This window comes from Pelodiscus sinensis, chromosome 22 (assembly GCF_052426305.1).
Source record: "Pelodiscus sinensis isolate ZL-2025 chromosome 22, ASM5242630v1, whole genome shotgun sequence".
NCBI lineage: Eukaryota > Metazoa > Chordata > Testudines > Trionychidae > Pelodiscus > Pelodiscus sinensis.
In genome coordinates this window covers 9864734-9887310 of record NC_143073.1, presented here as the reverse complement: position 1 = coordinate 9887310, position 22577 = coordinate 9864734, and the positions used below count along the sequence as shown (strand labels likewise).

The 22577-nt window shown below is 57.3% G+C and overlaps 1 protein-coding gene across 1 annotated transcript; it reads right to left on the bottom strand.

Moving 5' to 3' along the window:
* Position 1: 1 nt before the first annotated feature.
* On the bottom strand, positions 2-20460 carry TIPE2 (TNF alpha induced protein 8 like 2). The gene is made up of 2 exons (XM_006113927.5): positions 20258-20460; positions 2-4215 (listed from the first exon to the last, which is right to left on the bottom strand). Exon 2 carries the CDS (start codon positions 4208-4210, stop codon positions 3650-3652), a length of 561 nt encoding a protein of 186 aa, XP_006113989.3. The 5' UTR covers positions 4211-4215; positions 20258-20460; the 3' UTR covers positions 2-3649.
* Positions 20461-22577: the final 2117 nt, after the last annotated feature.

Genomic DNA, 22577 nt, shown 5'->3' with positions numbered 1-22577 from the left:
ATGGTAAATCATTTCTGTTCCTCCCCTTTATTTCTCTGGTGAGGCACAAAGTGAGTGCGGATTGGCCTTTGTGCAGCAGCGGTGCTCATAGGGGTAGGGAGAGGGGAGCTGCTCCAAACGTGGGCCCGATCCTGCTGCCCTAGACACTTGCCTTCTGTTTCAGTGGGTGGCTGGTGTGGGCCTGGCATTGGCTGCTGCCTCGTTTGTCTTAGGAGCCGGGTTGCAGTGAGTAAGGCCTGTGCTAGCCTGGGGTGGGCGCGGCAGGTTGGGATGGAGGGGCAGCGGCGGAGCTGTGGGCTGTGTGGTGGGAGTGAGGGGCAGGGATGGGGGGGCAGCTGAGTGGGGCGGGGTGATGGGGGGCTCTTGCGCAAAGCTGTCCTGTCCGTAGAATGAATTGGGGTGACCGCCCCAGGCCCCATGCTTTTCGGGGCCCTGCAGAGGCGGCCCCAACCCTTCTATGGATGGGGAGCGTACGGGGGCTTGGCGCGATGCTGGCAGCAGGTGTCACGTCTCCTCCCATCCTGTGGGTGGAGGGAGCCGGAGCGTCCCAGCAGCCTGCTGCACGCAGCTTCTCAGCTGTGGCCCGAAGCAGAGTGTCCCGCCCCAGGGGGAGCTGGTTCTCGCTGCCCATGGAGAACTGAAGTGCAGTGGCAGTATGGGGGGCAGAGCAGGCTGCTGTGCTCCAGCTCCTGCTGCCCACATGGCAAGTGCCCCCATTGCTTGGGGGAGGAGACAAGGGGGCAGGGTGGAGGCTCTGGGGGAGGGGTGCCCTAAGCCCCATGCCTGGGCACTGGTGGGGGTGTTGCCCCAGGTACTGCACCTCAGCACCCTTGGGACATCCTTGCACCTGCATGCAGGAAGGGGGCTGTTCATGCAGTGAGAATGGGGCAATTGATAACCTGGGCCTGCCAGGATGGGACAACAGGACTAGTGCTTCCCCTTGGCAGAATCCTGAGCAGCTCTGGGCCTGATCCTCCAGTGACTGCCTCTGTCCTGCCCCTGGTGCTGGCATGTCCCATTGCTCCACCATTCACCTTCGCTGCAGTGGAGCTTTCCCTGGGATTGTACGAGTCCTTCAGGCATCATCTCCTTCCTTGGCCTCTGCCCAGCTCACCCAACTTCCGCTAACCCTTGACGGTCCACCCATGTGTGGAATAATTTTTTTTCATGCATGGAGGCACGTGAAGATGTGCACCACCAGGAGAACCACCTGCTACCAGCTGTGGGCACTCTGCTAATCCACTGGGTGCCATTTGAATCTCTCCTGGGGGCTGTCCAAGTGCACAGCTTTCAGGGAACACTGCCACAGACTCCTGGCTACTTCCTCCCCACCTAAGTGAAATGGGGAGAAGGGGGTCAGATACCCATGCCAGGGGCTGGACTGAGAGCCCTGGAGACCTCTGGATCCCTCTCGTGCTTCGGAGGGGGGGGGGGGGCACTTTTGTACCCTGGACACGTATTGCCGACTGAGCTGAGACCCATCGAATTTGTTCCATGCAGCCCACTTCATAGTAACAGTGTCTTAATTGCTGTAGCCCTTGAGAGATCCCCGTCCAAAGGTTGACCAGGTTGGGCCTGCTTAGCTTGGGTGGCTGAAGAAATGTTTGGGCAGCAAAAGCCCTTGGTTGGGTTGGTCTCTTTGGTGACAGCCAAAGCTGTGGGCTGGGAGTCCTGGGATGTGGGTTCTATTTCTGGGTCTGCCCAGGGTTCCCTTGGGGGATTAAATATTTCTTAAGGCCTCAGATTCTTCTTTTCACTCTGTCCAGCCAATAACTTGTCAGGGCAGGGGCTTGGTCTCACTGGGCAGCACTCAGCATTGTGTGGCCCCAATCTTGAGGGCCCCCCGTGTTACCATCACACACGTAACAGCAATCAGAGCCCAATGACATGGGTCCCATATGAGGAGAAATTAAAGAAACTTGGACTTTTCCGCTTGGAAAAGAGGAGACTAAGGGGGGATAGGATAGAGGTCTATAAAATCATGAGTGGTGTGGAGAAAGTGAATAAGGAAAAATGATTTACTTGTTCCCATAAGATAAGAACTAGGGGCCACTAAATGAAATTAATGGGCAGCAGGTTTAAACCAAATAAAAGGAAGTTCTTCACACAGCGCACAGTCCACCTGTGGAACTCCTTGCCTGAGGAGGTTGTGAAGGGTAGGACTATAACGGGGTTTAAAAGAGAACTAGATACATTCATGGAGGTTAAGTCCATTATGGTTATTAGCCAGTATGGGAAAGGAACGGTGTCCCCAGCCTCTTTGTCAGAGGGTGGAGATGGATGGAAGGAGAGAGATCGCTTGATCATTACCTGTTCAGTTCTCTCTGGGGCACCTGGTGCTGGCCACTGTCACCAGACAGGATACTGGGCTGGATGGACCTTTGGTCTGACCCAGTACGGCCGTTCTTATGTTCTTACTTTTCTGTCCAAGCCCTGCTAATCGCTGATAAGACGTGAGCCCTGTTAGAATACCATGAGAGGGGAGGGAGGCAGGGGTGGCAAAGTCCCTCACCCGAGGGGGTGTTGAAGGTGCAATGTCCTTTCCTGCTTTTAATGATCTCTGGGAGGATCTGAAAGCTAGTTACATTTCTCTGGTTAATTCACACCCACCTGGCTGTACTGGGACGAGGGCAGATGCTCATCTGCAGGGAAGATTTTGCTTTAGGGGACTAACATCTCCCATAAAAGGCAGCTCGTGGAAGGGGGGGGAAGTCAGCCGCTCCCCCAGCCCTGTAGTTACCATACCCCTGGGGGTTGGGCATTGGTGGGAATTGAACCTGTAACCTCTCCATTTGCAAAGGTGCCAGCCAAATTAAAACAGAGAGCCAGGGGGTTCTGTAGGGAGGAGCTGCAGAGCTCTAATTTTGGGGGGGGCCTCAGTCTGGGAAAGTGCAGGGGGTGTGCCCCCCCACCAGGTTCCTTAAGGGCTTACTTTAGTGAGGGTTAAATGGGATGAGCATAGGTTGTGTATTCAGGGCAGCCAATTCAGCTATTTCTTGGTGCTAGAGTGGGGAGGAGGGGATTCTAGTCCCTGCCTGGCAGGGACACAGGGCGTGTTTGGGAGGAACTTGATCTAGCCTCCTGATACTGTGCAGCGGGAAATGAACCCAGCCTCACCCCTGCACGTCCACCAGCCTCCCAGACCGAAGCATTGAGGTTACTGTCCCGTGGTGGGCTGGGGGGAGGTGGAGCTTTCAAAGGGATGCAGCGCCTAGGCGGGACACCCCAGGCCGGCCCCATGCCCCTGCACAGCAGACCCCACCCCATGACGAGCCGGATGTGGCGTCTCCCTTCTTAACATGTTAGTAAACAACAAGCTGAGCATGTCCAAAATCAACAGCTCTGCAAGAGTCACGGAAGGGGAGAGAGAGCTGGAGACGGGCCAGCCCACGAGGCTGTGGAGAGGACTGAGGTGGGGGGCAGCGGGCGCAGGCCATCCTGAGCGTAACTGGTCCGTGCCTGAGTCTCGACTGTCCCGCTGGATCATCTAATTCTCCATCCCCGACAACCCTGAGGGCCCTTCTAGGGTTTCCATAGGTACCAGAGGGAGCGAGGTGCTTCCAAGCTCATGCCGGATACAAGCCTCCAACTCCCATAATCTGTGGCTGGCTGAGGAGGAGGAGAAAGGCCAGGCCCCTCCCAATCCACTTCACAGCTTCCCCTCCTCTATCAGCTTGTTCAGGCCTTGGCAGATCTTCTGCAGGTGGGGCCGGTAGGGCTCCCCGGGGCTGTAGAGCTGGCTGAGCAGGTCGCAGTTGGCGAAGTGGTCGAAGACGTGGCGGATGCGCCCGTGGGACTTGGCCGTCAGGTGCTTCTCCACCAGCCGGAGCAGCAAGTCCCGGCTGTCCTGCAGCAGCTGGGCCAGCACGTCCGGCTCGAAGGTGAAGTCCACCTCGTAGAAGCTGACGGCCGTCATGGCGCCCTGGTGCAGCTTGCGCTTGAACTCCTCCGCCAGGTCCAGCTCGCCGGGGCTGAAGCGGTTGTTGCGGTACAGCACGCTGATCTTGACGGCCACCTTGATGAGGTTCTTGATGATCTTCTGGGCCTCGGTCCGGTTCTGGGTGTGCAGCTTGGAGACCCGGTACAGCTCGTCCAGGATCTCGCTACTGGTGTCGTCCAGGAACACGTTCACCACCGACTTGCTGGCCATGCGGCTCAGGATCTTCTTCTCTGCCTGCATGGCCAGGTTCCTGGAGCTGAACGTCTCCATCGTGGCTGCGGGGGGGCAAAGAGACGCTGCTGTTAGGGGTGGAGAAGGGAGAACGGCAGAGGGCTGTCCATGCTCTAGTGCTGATCTAGGAAGGGGGAGATGCCATTCCTTTCTCCCCGCCTGAGGGTGCTTTGGGGGGAGAGGGGGAGCAGCGTCTCTGCCCTGAATCTCCAGGGGCCTCCCTCCATAGTCTCTGCCTGGCTTTAGAGAGCTGACAGCCCAACTCCAAGGGAGTATCAGCCCAACCTCCCTTCCCCATACGGTGGGCTAGGGGCTAACGCACTGGACTGGGATACCAATGATCTGCACTCTAGCCTGTGCGCATCTGAGAGTGATTCCCTCCCCGCTCTGTGCCTCAGTTTCCCCTGCTGTACGATGGAGCTGTTGCAGCCCTCCTCTGTAAAGTCTTAGGGAATATTTGTGACAAGGAGTCCTGTGGTACCTTATAGACTAACAGATGTATTGTGCAAAGACCCGCTTTGTCAGATTCATGTAGTGGAAATTTCCAGGCAAGTATAAATATGCAGGCCAGAATAAAGCTAGAGATAACGAGGTTAATTTAGTCAGGGAGGGCGAGGCCCACTTCTAGCAGCTGATGTGGAGGTGTGAACACCAAGGCTGTGTCTACACTGGCATGAATTTCCAGAAATGCTTAAAACAGAATAGTTTTCGTTATAAGTATTTCTGGAAAAAGAGCGCCTACATTGGCAGGCTGCTTTTCCGGAAAAGCCCTTTTTCCGGAAAAGCATCTGTGGCCAATGTAGACGCGCTTTTCCGGAAAAGAGCCCCGATCGTCATTTTCGCGATCGGGGCTTTTTTCCGGAAAAGACTACTGGGCTGTCTACACTGGCCCTTTTCCGGAACAGTGTTCCGGAATAAGGACTTATGCCCGAGCGGGAGCAGCGTAGCTTTTCCGGAATAGCGGATGATTTTGTACAGTAGAGCGTCGTTGCTTTTCCGGAAATTCAAGGGGCCAGTGTAGACAGCTCGCAGCTTATTCCGGAAAAGCAGCTGATTTTCCGGAATAAGTGGCCCAGTGTAGACACAGCCCCCATGATGGCCAGTGGTGTTCTGTTGGTTTCTTTCTTGGGCTTTCTTGGGCTTTCCAGGTGGAGGAGCGGAGTGCTGCCGGGGAGGCAGAAGAGCGGCGATTCTCGCTGCTAGGCTGCCTACATGCAGCTCTGGCACGAGGAGGCGGGGTGCAAACCAGAGGGCGGGATGCCAGCAGATGCCAGGACGCTGGCATGACGTGGTGTCGTGACATCACGGCCGGCGACTGCTGGATTTAAAAAGGCTCCAGCAGCCTCGCAAATTGGAAGGCAGAAGCCAGGTAGAGGAGGGGAAGAGGCTTGTGCTGAGGGGAGCAGGTCAGGAGAAAGGAGAAGGCACCAAGGGGCAAGGTGTGTTCGGTATTTTTTGGGAGAACATCCCTACTTGCGGTCCGCAGCTGTTTTCTTTGGAGTAATATGGCCCTCGCCACTTTCCGAGTTGTGCAGGCCTGCGCCAACCTGAAGCAAATTCTCACCAGCAACTATATACCACACCACAGTAACTCTAACTCAGGAACCAATCCATGCAACAAATCTCCGTGCCAACTCTGCCCACATATCTACACCAGCGACACCATCACAGGACCTAACCAGATCAGCCACACCATCTCTGGTTCATTCACCTGCACATCTACCAATATAATATATGCCATCATGTTCCAGCAATGCCCCTCTGCTATATACGTCGGCCAAACTGGACAGTCCCTACGTAAAAGAATAAATGGACACAAATCAGATATTAGGAATGGCAATATACAAAAACCTGTAGGGGAACACTTCAATCTTCCTGGACACACAATTGCAGATTTAAAGGTAGCCATCCTGCAGCAAAAAAACTTCAAGACCAGACTTCAAAGAGAAACTGTTCATCTGCAAATTTGACACCATCAGTTTAAGATTAAACACAGACTGTGAATGACTAGCCAAGTACAAAAGTAGTTTCTCCTCTCTTGGTGTTCACACCTCCACATCAGCTGCTAAAAGTGAGCCTCACCCTCCCTGTCTAAATTAACCTCATTATCTCTAGTCTTATTCTGGCCTGCATATTTATACCTGCCTGGAAATTTCCACTACATGCATCTGACGAAGTGGGTCTTTGCCCACGAAAGCTTATGCTCCAATACATCTGTTAGTCTATAAGGCGCCACAGGACTCCTTGTCACTTTTGCAGATCCAGACTAACACGGCTACCCCTCTGATAGGGAATATTTGTTACCATCAGGCCTTCTCCAATGACCCTCCCCCGTCATTCCGCAAACATCCTCAGTTTGTTTCTTATGGCCCCCTTTACAGACAGCATGAGTTGGGGGCACAGCAAACAGCCTCTGTCCTTGAGTACCCTCTGCATCCCACCCCATTGCCATGAACAGCGCTGTCTTCTTTTTCCCAATGCTCCAGAGCAGCATGTGTTCCATTGGGCCAGTTGGTAGGGGGCAGCTGAGGTGGGGTGGACATGGCTCAAATTGTCCCTACACAGCCCGGGTACGCCACTTGCAAGTCTCACCCCAGGCTCATAGATGCCTCTGAAATTTAGTGAAACGCTGGTGAGACACGGCTGCCCCAGGCCCTTCGCACAGGTGTTCTGTGTGGCTCTGTAGCCCCATTAGCAGGGAATTTATTCCTGGTGAAACCAAGGGCCACTGGGTATTAATTGCCATTGACTTTGGTGCCAATTTACATAGAATCAGAGAACCATAGAGCTGGAAGAGACCTCAGGAGGTCATCAAGTCCAGCCCCCTGCTCTAGGCAGGACCAATCCCAACTAAATCAACCCAGCCAGGGCTTTGTCAAGCTGGGACTTAAAAACCTCAAGGGATGGAGATTCCACCCCCTCCCTAGGGAAACCATCCCAGTGCTTCACGCCCCTACTAGTGAAATAGTTTTTCCTAATATCCAACCTAGACCTCCCCCACTGCAACTTGAGACCATTGCTCCTTGTTCTGCCATCTGTCACTGCTGAGAACAGCCTCTCTCCATCCTCTTTGGAACCTCCCTTCAGGAAGTTGAAGGCTGCTACTAAATCCCCCCTTGTTCTTCTCTGCTGCAGACTAAACAAACCCAAATCCCTCAGTCTCTCCTCATAGATCATGCATTCCAGTGCCCTAATCATTTTGGTCGCCCTCCGCTGGACCCTCTCCAATGCGTCCACATCCTTTCTGTAATAGGGGGCCCAGAACTGGACACAATACTCCAGATGTGGCCTTACCAGAGCCGAAAAAAGGGGAATAATCACTTCTCTAGATCTGCTGGCAATGCTCCTCCTAATGCACCCTAATAGGCCATTAGCCTTCTTGGTTACAAGGGTGCCCTGTTGACTCATAGCCAGCTTCTCATCCACTGCCATCCCCAGGGCCTTTTCTGCTGAACTGCTACCTAGCTAGTCGGCCCCCAGCCTGTAACAATGCTTGGGATTCTTCCATCCTAAGTTCAGGACTCTATACTTGTCCTTGTTGAACCTCATCAGATTTCTTTTGGCCCAATCCTCTAATCTGTCTAGGTCACTCTGGACCCTATCCGTGACCCATCTTCTGAGGATCTGGCTGAAAGCCTGAGCAGGGCCCAGCTTAGGCAAACAAAGGGCACAATTTCCAGCTCCGCCGCACCCCCTCAAGTCCTGCCGTCTTGGAGGGGATGCCCTGGGAGCATGAGAACTTTACGTCTGGCTTGACCGGAAGGGGAGCAGATCCGTGGGTAGTCGAGGGCCAACACTGCTAACCGGAGTTTTACCCACTTCTCCTTTTGGGGCCTATGGCATTTGCCTACTTCTCCTCTCAGCACTTGCTCCTCTGATAAGCAGTGTGGCTGCACGACCCGCTCCCCCTTCCCCCAGTGGATGTGCGCGTGATCTACCAGCTGGTCATGCTCTGCAGTAGCTGTGGCGCGGGAACCGTGGCGAAGCCTGCAGCAAGCCGTGGCTTCGCAAAGCCTGCAGTGCACCGCACGTCGGCTGGACTGGAGTCATTTGCCGACGGCCACGCCCTCTAGTTCACCCACCGTGCTGGGCTAAACCCTTTCAGAATCAGAGCCTCTCTGCACCCAAGTACCTGGAGTGCCAGAAAGGCTCTTTTGCTTTGCCCAATTCTGGATTTAACGCCAGGGCAGCGAGGGGCAGCCGGGCTGGGTTTGCAAGTAAGGATTTGCCAGAGAATGGTCTGAGACTCCTTTGGCGCTGCCACGTATCTGGAGGCCGACTGGCTCATGGGTCCTTTGCAGCCATGCCAGTCTAGTCACGAGAGCTGCCCTCGATTGTACTGGCTTTCGGGGGTGTCAGTCCTGGTGTTAAATCCAGATCTCTCTCTCCCTTTGTGATACAAACCACTAATCCCGGCAGGGTGCCCCGGGTGCCCCTGGGCGCTCTGTTATCGTGCTTAGATCTCAAAGTGCTCAACAAAGGAGAGGCAATTTGGCTATTGGGGAAACTGAGGCAGAGTGCCTTGCTCCAGGTCATCCATCTGGGAATGGAAAATAGGTCTGGAGTGCCCCAGGCCAGTGCTCTGTCCACACAGCCACCCTTTGGTAAATAGTTACAGTGCTCAGGACAGAAAGAGCATCCTGGACTACGCAGTGGAAACCTGCCTAGGTTAGCAGTGCAATTAAAATGTGGCATTAGGCCCACAAAGTTCACTTAATGGCAAGAGCCAGTGGCATGGTGGGGGTGGGGGCACTGTCCCCATACCCCAGAGATAACTGGCGCAAAGCCATGCCCTGCTGACCCCCAGCCTCCTTCTGAGCTGCAGGCTGGCCCAGGGGTTGGGGTGCTAGCTTAGCAGACCTGGATTCAAGTCTGTCCTCTGCCACAAACTTCTGCTGTGACCTTGGGCAAGTCAGCTAGCTGCTCAGTGCCTCAGTTTCTCCACCGGCCCAATGAGGATAATTGCCCTGCCGCACAGAGGTGTTCTGGGGAAACGTTACAGATGGCGAGGGCCTCAATTCGTATGGTACGGGGGCTGGGGCTACGTCCAGACAAGCAGACAGAACGTCTTGCCTCAGAAAAGAAGCAGCTGTTTGGATGAACAGCAAGAAGCATCTGCAAAGGCACCGGCCAGATTGAAACTAACAGCCAGGATTTTGTGTAGTGAGGATTTGGAGAGCTTTAATTTCTGGGGGCCTACTCCTGAGAAAGCACTGAGCATACCTCCTCACTCCCCCGCATCTAGGTTCCTTAAGGGGTCACGTTAGCACAAGTGCTATGATATTTGGTATTTTTCTTCAAGCCTCAGGCCCCGGAGTCCTGGGATTACACGAGATTCTCAGCGTCCATTTCAAAACAAAGTCAGTTTCTAGCCCTTGTGGCTGCAGAGGAAAGCTGGATTCCCAACTCTGACGGCTCAGACCCCCAGCCAATGCATACAAAAGTTCCTTACCCCAAATGTATTCATATCATGTGTTTGAAGCGAAGCTTGTTGGGGTTTTTTTGGGGGGAGGCTGTTTCATGACATTTCAATTGCTCAGCCGGGAGCCCCAAAATCACCCCTCTAAATCATGGCCTGTGTTACTGTCTTTCTGATGCTTTTCATCCCCAAAGAGTCCAGGCAGAAATGCAGCCCCCTTGGTTCTCAGCACACAGCAGCTCTAAGCCACGTTATGGCAGGAGGCACCAAAGACTACGGAATGGGGCTGAAACCACAGAGGGTCAGTCAGTGGCCCTGGGATGTTTTTTACAGTGGGGGTGCTGAAAGCTAGTGGTTCTCGCCGCCTCCCTCTCTTAGTCCTGTCTGTCTCCTCCCACCCCAGAGCTGGGGCCAGGAGTGGGGCTGCGATTCTGGGTAAGTGAGTGAGAAACATGGACAGAGTTAAGGGGATCAGGGCTGGGACCCCACGTGCAGGGCTGGTGGCAGCCGGGACCCCATGTGCAGAGCCCTGGGAGTGAGGTTGGTGGAAGCCAGGGCCCTGATGGTGGGGCCAGGAGCAGAGCCCGGGGCATGAGTCCTTAGGTAGCCAGTGCCCCGCAGCCCACATGTGGGGCTGGGAGGAGAGCCCCGGAAGGGTACGGCAGGTACAGGGCCAGGAGTGGAGCCCGGGACACTGGGAAAGCAGCACCAGGCGGTGGGTGGAACCTCACAAAAACTGGGGGGTGCTGCTGCGGCACCCCCACAACCCCAATAGGGTCAGTACTAGCCGTGAGGGGAGCGTGCCACCTATTGGAACACCCACCCTGCTCCCTGCCGCACAGCGCCCCCTAGCGCCGCTCCCCAGCAGTGCCCTAGTGCTGCCCTCCCCATGCTTTGTGACATGGCTGGATCCCGTCGGGCTGGGGATGGGATGAGGAAGAGGAGCATGGATGGGCGGGGAAGAGGAAGGCTCCCAGTTATTCTGCCTGGGGTCCCAGCTGGGGGAGGGAACAGGGAAGGTGCCCCTGCCAGTTTAACAGGCCTTTTTCGGATAATTGCAGATTCCTCCTTGAGAGAATTTCCAGGTGAGGTCCCAGGCGGATTCCCCAGCTGGAAGGGGCTATGGGCAGCCAGGGTTCCCTGGGCGCTGCTGGCTTTGCGTGGGTTTGGAAGGGGAAGCTGCTAGCAAGCCATGGGCAGGGCAGAAGCCGGAAAGGCCTGAAGACAAACGGCCCGACTGGCAGAGGATGGAGGAACTTGGCCTCCCTTCTATTTCTGGATCGGCCCCCACTGCCCAAGTGGGTAAATCAGAGCAACTCTCTGTGCCTCAGGCCCCCTCCTGGAAAACAGGGCTTGGCAACATCTCATTTTGAAAGAGAACAGCGCCCCCTAGTGCCACACTGAGGTACGCCCCAACTAGGAAGGGAGAGCGCCCCCTACAGAGCCCCAGTCTGCTCCCTGCAGCACAACGCCCCCCCACCTCCACACAGGGGTCACCACTGTCTGCAAATGGACAGCACCCCCATTCGGTGCCTCCCGCAAACTCCCTGCAGCACAGCGCCCCCTAGCAGTGCACTGGGGTCAGCAGTGACTCAGAAGGGAGAGCGCCCCCTACTGAGCCCTCCCACCTTGCTGCCTGCAGCACAGTGCCCCTAGCTATGACTGCAGCGTTCAGCTCCCTATGGGCCTGGGGGATGGAACAGGCACCTCTTTGCTTTAGGACCTCGTGGAGGAGAAGATGCAGGGATCCCCAGGAAAGCAAACGCCCTGCTCTGCAAACTCCAGCACATGCCGAATCCCACCTTCCTCCTCCTCCCCCCCACGTGGGGAACCACAGTCACAGCTCCCTCCCCTCTAAAGCTCACTATGAAGCAGCCCCTCTCTGGGCTGGCCCCTGGTACTCAGCATTTTATTGGTCTTTGGGCACCACTCTCCTGTGGAGCTCCTTGGGAGTTTGGTGCCTTTGAGGAGCTGGGCCTTGCTTCCTGCTCAGGGGCAGGGAGGCCTCAAACACTCCTTTATGTTTCTCCCGGTGCAGGGCTGCCCCAGAGCAGCAGAGCCCTGGCTTAATGCAGGGGGAGAGGGAGCTGCTGTTGGGGTGATGCAAAGTGGGGAGGCTTTGTAAAGGGGATAGTGCGGTGACTGGGGTGGTCAGGACTAATGCAGAGGGGTGGGGCAATAGTGCTGCAGGGGATGGTGCAGTGTTAACGGGGAAAGGGGTGGTACAGGATCAGGGAGCTGGAATTGCAGGGGATGGTGCAGTGGGGGGGATGTTGCAGGGTGGTGCAGTGTCAGAGGGCTGGCAATGCAGGGGCATTGCAGTGTCAGGAGGATGTTGCAAGAGTAGTGCAGTAGGGGATGGTGCAGTATTGGGGGCTGGCATTGCAGGAGGTGGTGCAGTGTTGGGGGAACAGTGCAGGATCGGTGCAGGTCGGGGGGCTGGCATTGCAGGGCATTACAGTGTCAGGGGGCTTGGTTTGTAGGGGCAGTGCAGTGTCAGGGGGATGTTGCAGGAAGTGATGCAGTGTTGCAGGGGTGGTGCAGTGTCGGGGCTGGTGTTGCAGGGGGCAGTGTAGTGTCAAGAGGACATTTCAGGGGTGGTGCAGTGTCAGGGGGACATTGCAGGGGGCGGTGCAGTGTTGGAGGGCTGGTGTTGCAGGAGGGGACATTGCACGGGGAGGTGCAGTGTTGGGGGGGCGTTGCAGGGCATGGTGCAGCGGTAGGGGCTGGTGTTGCTGGCGCAGTGCAGGGTTGGAGGGCTGGTGTTGCAGGAGGGGACATTGCACGGGGAGGTGCAGTGTTGGGGGGGCGTTGCAGGGCATGGTGCAGCGGCAGGGGCTGGTGTTGCAGGGGCAGTGCAGTGTTGGAGGGCTGGTGTTGCAGGAGGGGACATTGCACGGGGAGGTGCAGTGTTGGGGGGACTTTGCAGGGGATGGTGCAGTGTCGGGGACATTGCAGGGAGCAGTGTAGCATTGCAGGGCCTGGGGTGGCCCAGTATGGAGGAGCGGGAGGGCACGGCGCTGCAAGTGGGGGAGGAGACAGGGCAGGTTCTGCCTGCGTCTCAACGGGCCGTTTCGACAGCGCCGCCCACACAACCTGTCTTCAGGCCTCCAGCTCTCCTGGCTCCGGCAAGGAGGGAAATTCCCAGCGCGTGCCAGAACCTGCAGGGATGGAACCGACACTGCGCCCCCCAAGGGGTCTCCCTTTGTGTCACTGCCCACGCTGGACCCATACCCTACTGCGTGCTTCTAGGCCAGCCGGCCAGAGCCTGGCCACCCCACCCAGCAGCCTGGGTCCCCTCCCTTACCACAAGCTGCCAGGAAGTGCCTCTTACCACAGGAGAGTTGCAAAAATAAGCTAGCAACAAACACTCACTCTTCCCCTCTGCCTGAGCCCGACCTGGGGAATCGGACCTGATTTCTAACCCAGCAGCCCCAACCGCCCTCCGGGCTCCATTGTGCTGGGGCTGAGACTCCCTGCCCTGAACAGCTCATGACTAAAAGAGACCAGGCAACCAAAGGCTCTCCTATGTTAACTGAAAGGGGAAACTGAGGCACAGAGCACTCCTGGGAAGGCTCTCCTATGTTAACCAAGGGGGGAAACTGAGGCACAGAGCACTCCTGGGATAGGCCCCCGGGCAGAGTGGGGCTCTGAACCCTCTCGCTTGCTAGTGAGCACCCTGCCGACACCACGGCCAGCCTTCTAGTTGGGCTGGGACGCTTAGTTAATATTTGCAAAGCTCTTCGAGATCCTTGGTGAGAGGCTGTTAGAGAAGGGGAAAGTTTCGCTCTCTTTGTCTCACGCACACTCAGCTTTACTTCCTGTTTTTCTCCTTGCCTTTGAGTATAACAACCCCGTCTCTTCCTGAGCCCCCGTCCGGTGCTTCCCGGAGAGGCCGGATTTGTCTGACCCCTGTTCTACCATCCCCATTGTCTGTTCCATTAAGATGATATCATGGGAGTTTAAAGGGGGAAGATGCAGGTGTAGGAGGAGATGAGACCAGGAAATGGGGATTCTGGTAATAGGGGCCCGGGTTGGGGGCATGGTTCTCTAGGTTCAAATGGGTTGGTACTTATTTAGTGTCAGTTTTCATTTTAAAGTTTTAAACTAAGTTAAAATCCTCAAAAGTTTTGAGAGCAGGCATCAGATCTGGACATGTCCATTAAAAAATGCCCAGCCTTAAAATAGTTACCCGTCATCATTATGGTTCAGAGTTAACAAGGTAATTTACATGAAATGGGGCAGATCAGGCCATCAACCCCACCTCTGCACCCACCAGCCCTAAGCTCTCCTACAACCCCAAGCTTAACCCACTGAAAACAATTGGATTTTTGGTGGCTAAAAAAGCAAATAACCTTCATGTTTACACCTGCATCATTAGGGTTCAGAGTTAACACAGTGCTGAGCTAAAAGGCGTCACTTATGTCCTCCCTTTGAGCTATCGATTCAGGCTGCCCTGTCTGCAGCCTCAGGAAGCCAGCACTGCCTAGGGCCGCAGTAGGATACTTGCTCCAGGATCTTTCACTAGGCGCTTTCAGTAGGCTGGCTCAGGCTGAGTGGCTGCATCTCCTTCTGGGAGACTGGCAGCCCTGCCGAGCTGCTGAGGTGGTGCGGTGCTGCCATGGCAGGTCTCACGGGAGGGATGGACGCCTGCCGGGTGTCGTTCGCTGGGGTAGCTGCCAGAGGCTGATCCAGTGAACACGATCGTTGGGGACAATAGCTGCACGTTACTGGAGTCCTGCATCCCATGCAAGGCACGGGGCCTCCCTGCGCTTGGTCAAACAGCCTGGAGAAGGGCATGCTCTGTGGAGGGAGTGTGGTCTAGTGGTTGGAGCAGGACGCCTGGGTTCTAGTCCCAGAATGGGGTCCAATAGTTATAATGGGGGGGCTAGGAATCAGGCTTTCTGGGTTCCGTGCCTGGCTCTGGGAAGACAGCGGTGTCTAGTGGTTAGAGAAGGGGGCCTTTAGGATTCCTGAGTTCTGTCCCTGGTTTGTGTTGGGGAGCGGCATCTACTGGTTACAGCAGGGCGCCTGGGGAGTCAGGAGGCCTGGGTCTGTTCCTAGAGCAGCTGCGTGACTGGTTGCTGCCTATCTACTTGCTCTGGTTCAATTCCTGCTCAGAAGCTGCCGTCTGCATGGCAGTGTAATGTGTTCAGTTCATTCCTGCTCTCCTGGGCTGCCTGGTGATGCCTCCAGCAGATGCATCCTCTGCTCCCCAGAGCCCTCTTCCCCTCCTGCAAGGAGCCAGCTCTTTGGGAGGAGGGTGGGGGGCCCTGGGTACATTGTTTGCTCCACTAGCCCTGCAAGCTGGCTTGGGTCCAAGGTGGGGAGGGGCTCCCCTGTTTGGGAGGATGGCCGGCTCAGCAAGGCTGCCAGCAGGTTGTCCCAGCTTGGAGTTTTTCACATGGACACTGGCAGTGGTGGCTAGTGGTTACAGCAAGGGACCGGAGGGCCGGACTCCTAGTTTCTGTTCCCAGATCTGTGCAGGCTACTGGCAGTGCCCCTGCTGCTCCTGGGCACGGCCCTGTGGGAGGACGTTTGCCCTGCAGCTGTTTGGGCTGCACCCATCTGTGGCTAGGGGGAGGCTACGAGCCACCTGTCTGCTACCCTGGGGCTGACCTGTCCGCCCGTCCCCCACCCTTGTGCTGTGGGGCGCCCCTCTCACCGCTGCGGGTGGCTCCCTTTTTCAGCTGCGCTTCCCAGTGACCTGGGGCAAGTCGAGTTCTCCCTCGATTCCACGCCCTCCCGGCCTGGTCCCAAGCCCGCGGGGGAAGGTAACATCCGGCAGAGAGGCCCCAGAGCCAGAAGGGGAACCATCCAGCTCAGCCCCCGGCAGCCTCTGCAGCCTCTGTCTGCACAGCTGAAGTGCGGAGCAGCCCTGAACCCCCAGGCTGCCTGCAGCCCCAACCCAGCAAGGATTTGCAAAAGGCTGAGCCAGTGGCCTTGCTTGGCCAGCGTATTTGTGGCTCGCTGAAGCCAGGCTCTGCCCCGGCCGTTCCCTCTTTGCTTGCTGCAGGAGCCGGGCTGATGGCTTCTTCTGCACCCTGCTCCTTTTCTGCCCTGGCCCTAAGGCTGCTGTGTTACTGACCCCCGGTTCCAGGGCTCTCTGGCTGCTGGGAAGGGGCCGGGTCCCACAGCAGTTCTAGGGACAGAACCCAGGAGTCCAGCCCATGTGCAGTAGCCTCATGGGCAGTTAGCGCTGGCAGCCGCTGTGTTAGGGAACCAGCGTCTGGTGAGCAGACTTGGCCGGGGAAATCCATCCCCACCCCAGCAGCTGTGGGTCTCCAGTCTTCATCCCACCCCGGGAGCTGCCACCAACATTCCCTGTAAACCGGGTGCTCGGGCAGCCACCCAGGAGAGAATCAAATGCTGCCCAGCTGATTAGTGGAGCGCCCACAGCTGGCGGCCTGTGTTTCTACTGGTGGTGCACAGCCACACATGCCTCCGTGCACATAACAAAAATCATTCTCTCCAGGGATGAAAAAATTAGAGGGAACTTTGGTGCCTTCCTGCCTCCCCCTCAGATGTGCCCTTTGGACCAGGAAGGGTAACACATGGGGGCCCCCCCCATGGAGAATAACAACCAACTACGGCTGCCAGCCAGCAGTGCTGCCCTTTTAGCGCCAGGTGATTGACTGTCTACAGTTGGCCAACTTGTTAGTTGCTGTTCCAAGCTGCGTGGGACTCTCCTGCTACACAGCAGTGTCCCTGGAGGACAGTTAATCAGCCAAGGCAATTGGCTGGACAGATGAGCATAAAGCCCAATTAATCAGCCATGCAGCGGTGCATGAGGCTGGACTGGATTGACAGGCACCACTAATGGGATAATGTGCCCTCCTCAGACACCTTGCCTAGGGGTTAGAGCATGGGGAGTGGAAGAAGACAGGACTCCTGAGTTCTGCTGGAGAGCGTTTCTAGGAATTAAAGTAGGGGCGATTTGACATCAGGACCCCTGGGTTTTAGTCCTAACTTTGATGTGCCCTCTGATCTTTGGTACGGCACCATGCCTCAGTTTCCCCATTCCTCCACTGGCAATAAACCTGACCCATTCCGACGGTGGGGCCTCTGCAAAGCTCCTCCATGCCAGGGCAGACCTGGAAGCCACAACTAAATCCTCCTGAGCCCTTTGCAAACACAAACTACCCTGCTGCCAACCCTGGGAGGAAAGCCCCGTTGTCCCTGCCTTATCCACGCGCAACCTGAGCCATCCAGGTGAAGTGACTTGCCCCAGGCCTGATGGTGAGCCAGTGCCAGAGTTGGAATGAGATTCACAGCCTCCTACTGCCACCTTTCTAACCATATCTGCTGGGCCTGAGACTTCCTGGGAGGGAACCAGCAGATCTGGGGCTGGAGGTGCCGGTGGCATGCGTTAGTCACCCTGTCTACACTGCATCCCTCTTGCGGAAGAGGAAATGCAAATGAAGTGCTCATTAGCAACGTCTCGCACTTCATTTGCATATTCTCTTTCGATGCTTTTTGCGGAAGAGGTTTTTGCACACAAAAAAGCCATGTAGACGGGTCTGTTTTGCGCAAAACCCCCCTTTCATGCCAGAACGTGTAAACCTCATTTTTTGAGGAATAAGGGCTCGTGCGCAAAGGGGTCTACACTGCATTTTCATCATCTAATAAACCATCTTGTTAGTCTTTAAAGTGCTACCTAGTCCTGTCTTTTGTTTCAGCTGCACCAGACGAACACGGCTACATGTCTATCTCTCTTCCGCAAAGAGCATCAGAAGAGAACATGCAAATGAAGTGCGAGACGGTGCTAACGAGTGCTTCTTTGCATTGGCTCTTCCGCAAGAGGGATGCAGTGTAGACGTAGCCAAGGGCTCCCAAGGAAGTCTGCAAGGAAGTAATTCTCTTTACGTCTATTGAGGAGATTTTCGTGGGCCTCCGCCAGCCTGACGCGCTGCCACAGGCCCTGACTCGCAGGACGGCAGCCTGAGCCGCCCTGCAGGCAAACGTGCAGCGGAAGCAGAGCTCAGGCAAGGCCCAGGGACCAGCTGGGAAATGTTGCTGTCAGGCCCACTCCCTGGCACTCCCAGCCCCCAGCAAACCCGGAGCAAACAGGAGGCTGGGTGCGCCCCAGCTGCAGCCTCGCCACAGGGCTGTAAAGCAGGCACCACCCGGACTCCTGGGTCCTATTGCCACACCGAGAGGAGAGTGGTAGCTGGTGGTTTTAGAGCAGGGTGGATGGGGAGTCAGGACCCTTGGGTTCTACCGCTGGTTGTGGGGGAGGAGGGAGGACTAGTGGTGACAGTACAGGACTGGGTGCCAGGATCCTGGGTTCTACTGCTGGTTGTGGGGGAGGAGTGTGGACTAGTGGTGACAGTACAGGACTGGGTGCCAAGACCCCTGGGTTCTGTTCCTAGCTCATGACAGGATTGTGGTTAGTGTTGACCCGGACCCCTGGGTTTCTATTGCTGGCTGTAGGAGGGCAGTAGGGTGCAGTGGTGAGGCCTGGAGCGATGAGCCAGTACTCCAGGCTTCTAGTCCTGCCTCTACCAATGGCTTGCCTGTAGCATTTTGTTCACATTAAGCCTGCTCGGTGCCTCAGTTTCCCCAGTGTAAAATGAGTGTTCCGTGGCTTATGAGTCTCCTAGGTTTTCACATCCCCAGAGCAAAGACCTTGGGAAGCGGAGCTGCTGTGACTCAGCCGCTTTGCCAAGCTCAATCACACCTCTCCCAGCTGTTGGCACCGCAAACCCTCCAGCAGACCAAATCGCCTTCTCCAGGTGGTTTAATTTAGTCGCCTGCCTATGAATATTCCAGAGAAGCATCCGGCAGGGCAGTGGGTTGTCAGAAAGCGAAAAGGGGCTTCCCCCCGGGGACACCCCACAGTGACAGAGTGCAAGGGCTGAGTCATAACCAGTCCTAGCTCTCAAAGCACTTCCTCCAGGAGGTCAGTCTGGTCACCCCCATTTCACAAATGGGGAAACTGAGGCTCGGAGGCACGACGTGTTCACCCTGCAGACCAGTGCTCTAACCACTAGGAAACACTCCTCCCTGTGACTGGAGAGTGGCTGCAAGACATCTGCCATCTTGGCTGGTAGGCTGAGGGTGGAACCAGGGATCTCAGAGCACCAGCTCAGGCGGAGGGGCTGGGCCGGAGGCTTGGGCACAGCTGACTCTACTGACCAGTGGGCTACAATCATCTCCACTAGGACTCTGTCTGGTTAATCCCTCCTCCCCACCCAGACCCACGCTTGTGGGGAGAGCCATGCATCCAGGCTCTTCTCTCTACCCTGCCCGCAACTGCCCCCTGCACCTCCCCGCTGCCGGCTCGCTGGGCCACCCTAATGGGATGCCAGGTGGCAATTGTCCTGCTACCGATTCCGGTGGCGAGCCATGGCTGGGCCCACAGCCCCGCCAGGGGTGCCGCTCTTGGGGTGTACAGCCCCCCCACGCTGGGCTGGGTTAAGACATGCCCTAAGCGATGTCAAGTGTAAGAGGCCCCCAGCAGGGCCACACCAATGCGCCTTGTTCTCCCAGAAAGGGGAACGAAACCAGAAAGACTAAAGTTTTGCATTTGCGTCTACGCCGGTCCGTAGGCGAGGTGCAGCTGAAAACGAGTCCTTTTGGGGAGTTACATGCCCCTCCTGATCTCGGGCACTAAGCTGCAGCTCGCTCAGCTGTGCCTAAATCTGGCATTGCCCCCACGGACCAGCAAATGCCTGAGCTTTCATTGCCCCGGCTGGGATGCATTTATCCTGGGTCAGTGGGTGGGCAGAGCTCCCCCACCCCGTGCCATGGGCAGATCGACCCCTCCCAGCTGCCCACCAGAAGACACACTCCTGGGGAACAACCGTCCTTTGCACTCAGTGGACCTGGGGTATCCAGGCCTGGAGACCCTTTGTGGCTAGGGTCACATGCATAGTCTTGGGCTGCCCCCCCCCCCCCCCCCCCCGTCGCCCGGGAGCAGGCGATCTGGCGGGACAGGCCTGCTTCACCCGGAGGAAAGCAGAGAAGCTGCTGGTGGAGTGAGGCGCATGTGGCTGCTCAGAAATCGTCGGGGATCCCCCCGCCCCCTCTTCTGGCAGAGCTGCCCTGGTCTTGAACGCAGCTTCTTCCCCTATGGGCAAAGCCACCCCGTCTGGAAATGGTTAAATCTTCCCAGGAATCCTCACTCCCAGCCCCCTGCTCTAACCCCCATGGCCCCACGCCTCTCTTAGGGCTGGGATCCCGGCGCCCAAGCTCCCCGCTCTAACCACTAGGCATGCTTCCCTGCCCACACGCAGGACCAAAACCCCGGAGTCTTGACTCCCTGCTCCCTCCCTGTACCATGCTTAGTCGTGCCCAGGCTTCCCTCCACCGGCATCCTCCCCTCTCCCCCGCATCCTTCTCTCCATGCCCGGCTCTCCCAGGTGTGTGGGGGGAGGAGGAAGGGCAGGAGCGTCTGGGCGAGGAAGGAAGTGAGTGAGACACCCGGCCCCGTCGCAGCACTAACCACTGCCAGGAGCCAGCCCCGTGTCCCAGCCAGATCTCTAACCGTGCCCCGAGTCCATCCCCGCTGACTCAGAGCTGCTGCCTGTCCCAACATGTTACGGCAGAAACTGAACGGAAACCGACGGGCCCCCCCGGCCCCGTGCCCCGCAAACAGCCCGCGTTCAGTCCCGGTGGGACGGGATGCTCAAACACGCCCCCTCGCCAGCCCGTACGCCACTCACCGCGTCCCCGGCTCTCGCCCGCTGGTTCTTGCCGCTCATGCAGGCTCCCCTGGAGCAGGCTTGGGCATGAAGGACCGCAACCCCCCAGCGAGGCAGCACCCGGGCGAGATAAACTTATTGAAACTTCCTTGAGGAACCGTCGCTGGGGCCCGCCCTTGTCAGCTGACGGGCTGACTTGCTTCGGATCGTGAGCTGCTCCCTGAAGACACAAAGAACAGCTGGCAGAGTGGGTCAGATACTGGGGAAATTTTCGTTTCCTCTCTAAACTTCCTGCAATCTTTGTCTTAAGGCGCATTGGCCTTGGTTCAGCCTCATCTCACGAGGACAAGGAATCTTTGCCCTTCAGTCTGGCAGTCACAGTGGGACTGCCAAGATCAGCCCCTTCCCAGCCTGGCGGGGCTTTTAATCTCTCTTCAGCAGAGGGGGAAACTGAGGCACAGAGAAGGGGAAGTGATTTGCCTTAGGTTGTGCAAAGTGTCATAGCCCTGGGAACACATCCTGGGTGTCCTGCCTCCCAGTCCAATACCCTACCCACTGGGCCAGCTGCAGCCTTAATCCTGTTAGTCTCATTATATAGATTGGGAAACTGAGGCACACAGAGGGGAAAGTCATTTTCCAGGGCCATATAGCAAGTCAGTGGCCAAGTCCTGAATTCCATCATTTCTTCCAATTTCAGCCCTATGCTCCCTCCATGAATTAGGTCCAGAACACTGGAGTCCTGACTCCCAGCCCCTCCCCACTCTAACCACTAGGCCCCACTCCCCTCCCACAGCCATGGGTAGAACTCAGGAAATCCTGGCTCCCAGCTCTAACCACACACGCCACTCCTCTCCCAGAGCAGGGAAAAGAACCCAAGGGCTCTAGCTCCCAGCCTCTCTGCTCTAACCACTAGACAAGCTCTGCCTTTGAGGAGCTGATACTAGCCCCTCAGAGCTGAGGCAGGGTGGCTGAAACCTCATGCAGGGGTCAGAGTCCCAGGGTTGGGCCGGAGGCAGAGGAAACAACCCCCCCTGGTGTGCAGGTGTGGGGTACTGGCTGTTGGGAAATACCAGCATTGAGTCCGTGGCTGAGCACAATGGACCTAGCCCAGGCGAGGCTCTCCCCCGGGGAGCGGGGCAGGTGGTGGCCGCTATAGGTCTCAGAGCATCATGCTGGAGGGGCTGCTGGCGGCACAGCCTGGCCCTCTGCCTGCACATCTGACCCAACCCCCTGCAGGTTTCTCCCCGGCTTGCCCCCTCCTGCCACGCCAGATCACGCTACTGCTCCAAGCCTTACCCCCTAGATCAACAGGGGTCCCTGCTTCCTGCCATGCCAGAACTGGCCCCTCGCCCGGCCCGAGTCTGGCCCAGGACAGCCGACACTGCTGCAGATCCCCCCTCCCCGAAGGGCGCCGGGCGGATGTCCGCCTGGACTCGCTGGCAAGCCCTGAACCGGCGGCCTGGCTGTTCCCGAGGGAAGGGAAGGGAGCTCCGACGCCGGCTGCAGCCAGCTGTCTGGGATCCACGTGGCCGCGACCCTTTGCAAAGGCGAGGGGGCGTCAGGCTGCGGTGCTGAGCACCGGTGCCGGGAAGCTGGAGCGCCTTCAAGCCACATGGTCATGTGGGGAAATTTTTGGGGTAATCGGGGGGAGGAGATGGGACGCCACCCTGGGGCAGCAGCAGTCCCCACGCAATCTGCTCTCTGGCACGGGGAGCCACCATGAAGCCCTGCCAGCCCCGGTCCCGACCTGCCGCCAGTCACCCAGGAATGGGTGGGCAGAGACGTAGGGAGGGGGTGATGCACCTGGGGGCAAAGGAAAAATTTGCGTTCTCCCCGACCCCAAACCTGGTGCATGGCTGAGCCTGACCCTGGGGCGGGGGGGGGGAGGGAGGGAGCTTGTACCGTGTCTTCCCCCATCCCCTCCAGTTTGGGGCCCGGCCCCCACACGCACTAAACCGCCGGCGGAGATAGAGGAGTTGTCGGGCTGGGGGGAGAGAGGCAGGGAGGAGACTGCAGCCGCCAGTGGAGGGCGGAGGAGGAGCAGGCGAGCTGGGGGATGACGGGGGGGGGGAGCGGAGGGGGACTAAATTGGCGCCCCCTAGAGTGGCACCCGGGGGCAACTGCCCCTCCCCTCCTTGCTACGCCACTGCTGGTGGGTCTGGAAGGGCGTGAGTGGGATCAGGCCTATGCCTGTGGCTTTTGAGACCCAGAAAAAAGGGACATCTAGGGTAACCCTACGCCCATAACTCCAGCTGGCTGGCTGCATGTGCTGGACTCCCGGACGGATTTCCCAGCCCAGCTGCCTCCAGAAAGGAAAACGTGGACAAGGGGCAGCCCTACT

Coding starts and splice junctions, on each gene's coding strand:
- TIPE2 (XM_006113927.5), bottom strand. CDS start 4,210: ATGGAGACGTTCAGCTCCAGGAACCTGGCCATGCAGGCAGAGAAGAAG.